Here is an 8,733-nt window from a genome sequence, read left to right on the forward strand (position 1 = left end):
TGTCTAAAATGCTCCATATGGCAGCCCCTCTCAAGAGGAAAGCGCTCAGACTGAACGAGACCCACAGAAAGGACGTCCCAAGGCCCAGGGCACAGCTTGCATCATGCAACACTGAAAAGATTTAGCTTATGTAACTTTAAAACAAAACACGACAAAACCACACACAAATGAGTAGGAATTGGATAAGTAAATACACGGAAAGGAGAGGTAAACGCCAGAGAAGGATGTCTGTAACAAAAAAGCAAACATCTATAGATTGAGATGGAAATTAGACGCGGGTTTCTAGCCATCAGACAAGAGGCTCCATCCGGAACTACGGCCATAAACCCTGTCGGGTTGTGTGGGTGCTGAGGAGCACAGGGCTGGCTGCTGGCGGGGCTGGGCACGGCTCCTGGAGAGCACTGTTCGGGCGGCGGTGCGGTCGGCAAAGGGGGGCCCGGGCACCCCCAACTGCCCGTAACTGTGGGAGCCGGCACCGTTTGCTGCTCCGTGTGCTGGCTGGCACGCACTGGGCATCCTCCCTGCCCTCCGGAGCTGGCGTTTTACGTCACCTTCACCCATCCCGGTTAATAACGGGGAGAGGGAAATCCCCCGACGACGGGAGTCCCCATCCCAGGACGCCGGTTCGCCAGGGGGGGGACGCGGAGCCGCAGCGAGGCCGGCCCGGCAGCCCCTCCATCCCAGGCCGGGGGCGGGCCCGTCTAACAGCCCTCGGCCGGGACAGATCCCGCTCGCCCGCCTCGGCTCCCCTCGCGGTGCCGACCGTCCGCGCCGAAGGCTCCAGAGCGACCTTTACGCCCTGGACGTTCCAACAATGGGCCAAAAGCTACCCTCCGCCTCCCCTCTCCCCCCCACCTTCCCATGCCGGCCCAGCACAACTTCCCCCTCCCCTCCGCCCCGACGTGTCGGCGGGCACGTCTCCACCGCCGCAGCCCGCCCGCCGCACGTCACCCGCCCGGCCCCTACTTAAGGTGGCGGCCGCTTCCCCGCCCCGTCGCTACCGCCGCCGCCGCACTCGGGTGAAGACGTTCGGTAGGTGCGATCGTCTTCGCGGGCTAGGGGGTGCTTGTTGCGGGGAGAGGGAGGAAGTGGGATGCAGGCGCCGCTGGCCGCCAGCCCACCTGGGGGACTCGGTCGAGCAGGCGGCGCCCAGCGGACCCCAGGTCCGGCCGAGGAGGGAGCGGGCACAGCCCTGGATTTCAGCCCGGTGCCGCGTTGGGTGCGGTGAGGCACCCCGCCCTGCTCCGCGGCTTTGCGCAACCGGCGTGATTTCCACCGCCCCTTGAGATTGCGTCCCCCCGCCACCCCCCTCCACCGCTTCAACCTCCGGGAATTAAGTCGCTTCCCCTAATCGGCGTGGAAGTACGTGTGGCTCTAGGCAGCTGCCTGTTGAGAAGGGCGCTGGCAGTGACCCTGCGTTTAAAACAGAGCATAAATATACCACCTTGGCTGCTGGCTCTCCCATGATCTGTTTCTTTCAGGGGAATAGCACTCTAAAATAAAAAAATTTGGACTATAAAATGTAACTGAGAAACGTTTGAGCGGGTGCCCTGCACACTGAAGTTCTTACAGTGCAAAGGGAGAACTTGGCACGTGGTGTGTGCACGATGCTGGGCCACGCTGCAGGAGACTGATGCAAATGAAGACTGATGCAAATGAAGACTGAAGTACCTTGGTTAACTTTTCCTATATATGGGCACTGATTTCCTGTCCTTCCCCCACCCCTGCCAGCCTCACAGCCCCTACCAGCTCTGCCAGTGCTCTCCGGCCTTTCCTGCTCTGAACAAGTTGCTGCCTGTTCAGCGCTAACCTTAGAATCACGTTAGGTCTGTACTTGCATCCATCTGCAAGGCTGCCCCTGCCTCAGGCGAGCGGTAAAGCATGGTGTCGGCTTCTGCAGAGACCCTGGGGCGAAAGCGCAGGATTCCATCATTATCATGGCATTTCAGTGTAGCTGTGACTGTCAGATTGGAACCATGCAGCTGGTAGCTAAAAAAATTGAGGGTAGGAGAGATGGTAACACCAGACTCTATACGTCTTAATTCAGAACTATGCAGTTTCACTTTAAAACAAATCCATAAATTTGACTTTGAGGATCTCACTGTGCTTAAGAAGGGCTTGCCTAAGTGGTGTACAACCTCAGCTCTGGAAGGGCTTCAGGGCATAGAATACCAGTTTTTCAGGGCGGTAGAACAGAGATTGCCAGACCATGCTGTGCTCAGAAGTACTAAAATGGCTTCCTTTGCCTAAGTGTAACATGGATGATCATTTAGAACATTCTACTAATGCGGCTGGAGTGCCACCCAGCTATATAATCAATGGTGTTCAGGCTGTGTTTGAGGGAAAGCTACAGTGAGCTTGTCATCAATAATTCAGTTTTCTGTCATTTTGCTGCATACAGGCAGTACTGCCAGATGCTTTACGCATGCGATTTATATCTGTTTTCCTATCATCCTGGAATAAAGTCCATCTTGCTTGATACAAGTATTCCGGTGTTGGTAAGAGCTCCAATGCCTAAAGAAATAACGTGTTGCTCTCCTTGCAGCAGTGCACCATGTCTCTCAAGGATCAGCTCATCCACAATGTCCACAAAGAGGAGCACAGTCATGCCCACAATAAGATCAGTGTGGTTGGTGTGGGTGCGGTTGGAATGGCCTGTGCTATCAGCATCCTGATGAAGGTAAGTTTTAGCTTGGGATGAAGCAGCACAGTTGCGTCTACCTGAGGCCTCAAAGATGGGCAAAAAGTAATCTCCCTTACTAGACTAATTGGACCAGCACACAGGATGAACTTTTGGTTGGTCATTCTTTTCTTTGGGCCTGAAACAAAGCAGCAATCTTAAAACTATTGGCAGAGAGCAAATAGCTGTAAGTTCTTGTAAACAGAGTTTATTCCAGTATCAGACAGAACATGCTCTATGTATCATTTTGACTTAAAAGAGCTGCATTTACCTTTGAACAACTTCCAGAATCCCTTCTAAGAACTGAGCATTCATTCTTTCTGAAGCAGAGAGTGTGATGGAATATTTATTTGCGGTGTGGACTGAAAAAAGTGGGCCCAGACACTCTGAATGACTTGTCCTCTGCATTGCATTATTATATTGGAAATGCTGTGTTTAACATCAGGCTTGCTTTTCTTAACTGTAAAATAGGCTGTTTATGAACAGCTATTAAATAACTCACCATTTTCATGCTAAATTGTACAACTATTCCACACAGAATGTGCATATGGAAAGTGCAAAACTAATTCAATAAAGTGGATATCCTAGGAGACTAATTTAAATGCTTGCTTAGGAATAAGTAAAGTGATGAATATGGGCAAAATTGCTTAAATAGATCCCCGCTTTTAAAATAATTGTAACTTCACGGTTTACAAATGGAGTACTTTGCTCCGAGGCAATAAACTTACTGTTTAATCTTGGTCTGTGTAGGACTTAGCTGATGAACTTGCCCTTGTTGATGTTGTGGAGGACAAGCTCAGAGGAGAGATGCTTGATCTCCAGCATGGAAGCCTCTTCCTTAGAACACCGAAGATTGTCTCTGGCAAAGGCAAGTAGTTGGCTCTAATGTGCTTGTTATTTTGAAATGGAGACAGCCACTTCAGATCTCACACTGTCCATCCATGTCTAGCACTTAGCCTGTCATCCTAATCGTGAGGAGGAAAGTTCATTTCTGCTCAGCTGACATTAAGTTTCATGTACCTTGTTAAGGTGTTCCAACTAGGAGTCCTCTGGTCCAAAGTTCATCAGTCAGTATAGAAAGATCAATTTCTTAAGTACTCACGCACCTTTGAGAATTTTATTTCACAGGCAGTTGGCCCCTGAATGTGTTACTGCTTACTTCTTGGCCACAAATATCTGACAGCTGTAAGTTTAGTAGCAACCTGACTAGGGCAATGCCAGCCATCCCACACCTCCAGTGTCCACAGGTTACGTGGGCAGAGCCTTCTTCCTTTCCTACACAGCACCTGAACTGGATGCACAGCTACCCCACACCCATCTGTGCCTGAGAAGTGTGCAATACCAACCACTGCCCAATTCTACACTAAGATTTTGATGTGCCCTTAAGGTTGCCACTTGTGGCAATGAACCAAAATCTTAAAAGAAAATTTAACTTTATACAGAAGCAAAGCCTAGGGTAACAATTACCAGAACTTCAACACCTTCAAACTCAAGAATTTTAGATACTAAGACTAAAAGGAACCAAGAACTGTACTAAACCACGTGTTGAAAGAGGTCATGTCTGACACAGCCTTTTGTCTGCAGATTACAGTGTGACTGCACACTCCAAGCTGGTCATTGTCACTGCTGGTGCCCGTCAGCAGGAAGGAGAGAGCCGCCTTAACTTGGTCCAGCGCAACGTGAATATCTTCAAGTTCATCATTCCCAATGTTGTTAAATACAGTCCTGACTGCAAGCTGCTTATTGTCTCAAACCCAGGTTTGTCTTGTGTTGCTTTAACGAGAGGATTTGGCTGAGAGAATAGTGATTTTTTTTTTTGTTTTGTTTTCAGGAAGGTGGCATTAGTATATGGATATGACCAAGCACAGATTTTAGAAAATACTTATGACACATAACCACATAGCAAGAGTGTCATCTCCCTTCTCCATACTCAGCAAGCTGGTACTCTGAGAAATAAACCAACTTGCCTCCAACTTGGGCCTTCAGTTGCCTTTTAAGTAATCTTTAGCAGAGGACACATAAGGAACACTGATAATTGCATGCATAGTATGAATAGCCTCTCAATTCTGCCTTTAAAGCAGTAATTATATGAGCCCACCGCAGGGCCTGGCTTTGGGGATTATGTTATGCTCTATTCCCCATAACTAGTGTGCAGATAAAATCCGTGCAGATGACCAGAAGATACTATCCTAGTTTTCAAACTGCTCATGAGTGGCACCTGTTGTCCTCCTTGCTCTACTTACAGTGGACATTTTGACCTACGTGGCCTGGAAGATCAGTGGCTTTCCTAAGCACCGTGTTATCGGCAGTGGCTGCAATCTGGACTCTGCCCGTTTCCGCCACCTCATGGGAGAAAGGCTGGGCATCCATCCTCTGAGCTGCCACGGATGGATTGTTGGAGAGCACGGAGATTCCAGTGGTAAGGGTGAAACCTGGCTGGCTGTTACACAGAACCTTTTTGCTATAGTTTGTTTGCAAGAAACATCTCCAAAAGCTACAGCAAAACATCACTCAAAAACCTTTCCACTGCAGCACCTTAAAGAGTGCAAGCCCTGCTTTAGGTCTTCTGCTGCACAGAGTAACCCTAGATGATCTATATTTGACCCGAGTTACTCTGCTTGGAAAAGGTCATTACTGTAACCTGAGGAGGCTAAAAATTTCGAGGCTAAGTTGTTCCCATAACTCTCCAAAAAAAAACCAAACTGAAGAAGCAAGAGGGTAAAGTTCTCTGCAAGGGACTACCAAAGTCTGCACTAAACTTACTGGTAGTCACTCAGTTGTCTTTAATGGCATCTCTTGATTACTTCAAGAACTATATATAGAAATCGAAGTGCAGAGACAAGTGTAGAGGACAGGGGAAAGAGCAACTTTTTCCTTACATAACCTGTACTTTCTTTAGCAGCACCAGAGCAGTCTTGTCTGCTTCCTGACACTCAGGAGGATTAATTTAGAATAAATTCCTATTCTTGAGAAAACTTTGCAAAATACAGAGTTACTGTCACTTTAGTTCATGTTGCAGAGGTGTTTTGCTTTAATAAAGGTATATTCAGGTGTTGTGACATGATGTATAAAGATGTTTATACGCTCCTAGGTTCTCAGCCCACAATTTTGTATCTTCCTCATAGGTCATACGATATTTAAAGTCATATCTAAATCGTAGCAACATGTGTGTTGCAGATTAATCAAACTTGATTTTATGTTAACTGTTAATTTGAGGAAGACAGAACTTGTGAGATAATTAATTGTGAGATAATTAATCTATGTGCAACTCTCAGTACCTGTCTGGAGTGGAGTCAATGTTGCTGGCGTCTCCCTGAAGGCTCTTCATCCAGACATGGGAACTGATGCAGACAAGGAACACTGGAAGGAGGTCCATAAGCAGGTGGTGGACAGGTAAATGCAGATTTATTTTATTTTTTATTTTATTTTTTGCAACACAAGAAGAGCTATAGTACCTCTGAACTGCAGTATCCATATCTGGTTTCATAAATACCATAGTAGCCCAAAAGAAATATCAAGATGCAGATGCAATAGAACTTGAAATAATATTTTAAGGAGTAATGCAGATTTGGCACAGTTAATTTTTAATGCTTAATGAACTTGGGGAAGTGCTTTTAACTTCCAAGTTTCCACTGTGACTGCAGGGAGTAGTGTAAAATGCAAGTAGAACTCTTTACTGTTGAGTTCATTTCAGTTCTGTCAGCAAATCAGTCAAGTTTCTGATGTTTACAAATTGATTAAGGCACCTCGAAAAGCGCTTCTTCCAAACTTTAAATATTTCAGTTGCTGGTACTTGTTTTTTAACGAATACCTTTGTCTCTGCAGTGCCTATGAGGTCATCAAACTGAAGGGGTACACATCATGGGCTATTGGCCTTTCTGTGGCAGATTTAGCTGAAACGATTATGAAGAATTTGAGAAGAGTGCACCCAATCTCTACAGTTGTTAAGGTGAGTGGCCTGTTTTTGCTAACTTTTGTCTTACTGAGACCTAAAAACCCTGGGAATTCTGAAGAACAGTCATAACTTTCTAGTTTAATTTCAACTAAATTCTGAGTTTTCTTGATAGGACATTCTGTAGAATGAATTCTAGCCTAACTATCCTACCTGCTTTTCAGGGCATGCATGGAATAAAAGAAGATGTCTTCCTAAGTGTTCCTTGTGTACTGGGCAGCAGTGGCATCACTGATGTAGTGAAGATGATCCTAAAACCTGAGGAAGAGGACAAATTAAGGAAGAGTGCAGATACACTCTGGGGAATCCAGAAGGAACTACAGTTTTAAATCTGCCCGAGCAGTTCACTCTTTACATTTTAATGAGTTTAGTGGTTTGTCTTACGTTGCACTTTCCAGGTAGGTCAAATCTTTCAATGTATGTATCTCAACCAGAACACACAAAAAGCTCAAATCTGAACAAATGAGTTTCCTGAAGATAGCACTAGGAAACTAGTCCAGGGTTTTCCCTGTTCAGACACCCATGTTCTTAGCCAGAGCTAGAAAAGCTAGTCAGTCTTGTACAGTGAAGTGGTGTGACAGAAATCCAGCATTCAAAGCAGCACTGCCTAGAAAGCCCTTTGCCTTTTCCTCATCTTGTTTAATGTTGGTTCAGAACAATAAGTAACTAATTATCACACAATGTGAAACCAAAGACTATCTTCTTGCAGTTAAAGGATTGTCAAACAAATTGACCAACCTTCTCTGCCAGCTGAATAGCTTAAATATTTCACTGTTGGTAGGTCCAAATGTATTTTCCTAACACTGCTTTGGAATTTGTGTACAATTTTTTTTTAGAGAACCTTATTTTTGTGTACTATATCAGCCTAGTTGTAAGTTTATATCCTGAGCATGTTTAAAAAATGTTGAGGTTTCTGTATGCAACAAGACGGTGACTGTCCAACTGTAGTATCAGCTCCAGCACCAAATAAACCACAAACTGTTACTTCTGTCTCCTTGCTTTTTCTTCATATGGCTTTGTCTCCAAAATGCAGCTGCACTTGCACTCATCTAAATCAAACAATTCTATTTCTTCAGCTGTGTAATAACAGCTCCACCCCTGTGTAATGTGCAGCTGCTCTGTTGTAGGTTCCAGATATTTATAATAGTGAACTAACAGTCTCAAGGTAGGAATGAAAAAATATTAATGGAAGTATTTCAGTACTCAGAAGTTAAACTTGATTCCCCTCTTTATGCAATGAAAGAGGCTCTATTGAAATAACGTAAGAGGAGTAGAAACAATGCAACAAAGGAAGTGTCTTCCTTACCTGTACACACAAAAACACGTTGGAAGAATTCTCGCCACATCAAGCAGTGACATTCATAAGTCACAGGAAAGCGTGTCCTCTGGAACAGTAGCCATGAATAGAAGCAATGACCGAAGTTACTCCTCAAACCCCCTAGTAAGTTGAAATTAACTATCTTCTCTGTCATTAATATTTTAAAACAATATACCTTATTACAATGAAGAGAGAAAGGCTTTATTCTTAGCTTTTTCTAAGGTTAGGACACAGCATGTAGCTTAAGAATGCAAATAGATCACCTGATTATGTCTAGTGTGGATTTTTTAACATGGAGTACAGCTGGTGACACTTCACCAAACAAAGTGTTTTAGAATAAGCGGAAGTGCTCGTGAAGCAACTTCAGCAACAAAGGGAAAGCTGTGGCCACTGTGTCACTTTCTCTCATATCCACGTGATCAAAACAGCACCTGGGAAGCGCACACAGCAATAGTGCTTTCTGCAGATGACAGGAAGATGGTATGAAGCCCTTTCAAAAGCCTTCAGAAGATCCACAAGACATCCACTTTTTACTACATGAAGTCCCACTCAGCTTTTAAATATGAACTTGAATCTCTGCAGATCCAATGATAACATTAAAAGCCCTCAGTTTTGCACCACACTGCAGACTGCATTGAGACCAAGAAACTGTTTTTGAAGCTGGCTCTGCTGAGGCAGCCTACAGAAGCAAGTGGAGGAGGACAGCACGATGCTGCTGAGAGGCAACAAAAGCCAGCACCCTGCATCCCTGCAGCACTCCCTGCTGCGAGATGCCCTGTACCA

At 45.3% G+C, this 8,733-nt stretch overlaps 1 protein-coding gene across 2 annotated transcripts; it reads left to right on the forward strand.

The window, feature by feature from the left end:
• The first annotated feature begins 920 nt into the window (after positions 1–920).
• LOC136102547 (L-lactate dehydrogenase A chain) lies at positions 921–7,616 on the forward strand. Of its 2 annotated transcripts, none has more exons than XM_065839705.2 (8): positions 921–1,032; positions 2,546–2,680; positions 3,431–3,548; positions 4,265–4,438; positions 4,926–5,099; positions 5,956–6,073; positions 6,506–6,629; positions 6,797–7,616. In XM_065839705.2, exons 2-8 carry the CDS (start codon positions 2,555–2,557, stop codon positions 6,959–6,961), a joined length of 999 nt encoding a protein of 332 aa, XP_065695777.1. In that variant the 5' UTR covers positions 921–1,032; positions 2,546–2,554; the 3' UTR covers positions 6,962–7,616. The 2 variants fall into 2 exon arrangements, with proteins under 2 accessions (XP_065695777.1, XP_071665058.1); XM_071808957.1 differs by lacking the exon at positions 921–1,032 and adding an exon at positions 1,641–1,667.
• Positions 7,617–8,733: the final 1,117 nt, after the last annotated feature.

The sequence above is a fragment of the Patagioenas fasciata genome, chromosome 5 (genome assembly GCF_037038585.1).
Source record: "Patagioenas fasciata isolate bPatFas1 chromosome 5, bPatFas1.hap1, whole genome shotgun sequence".
Classification (NCBI taxonomy): domain Eukaryota; kingdom Metazoa; phylum Chordata; class Aves; order Columbiformes; family Columbidae; genus Patagioenas; species Patagioenas fasciata.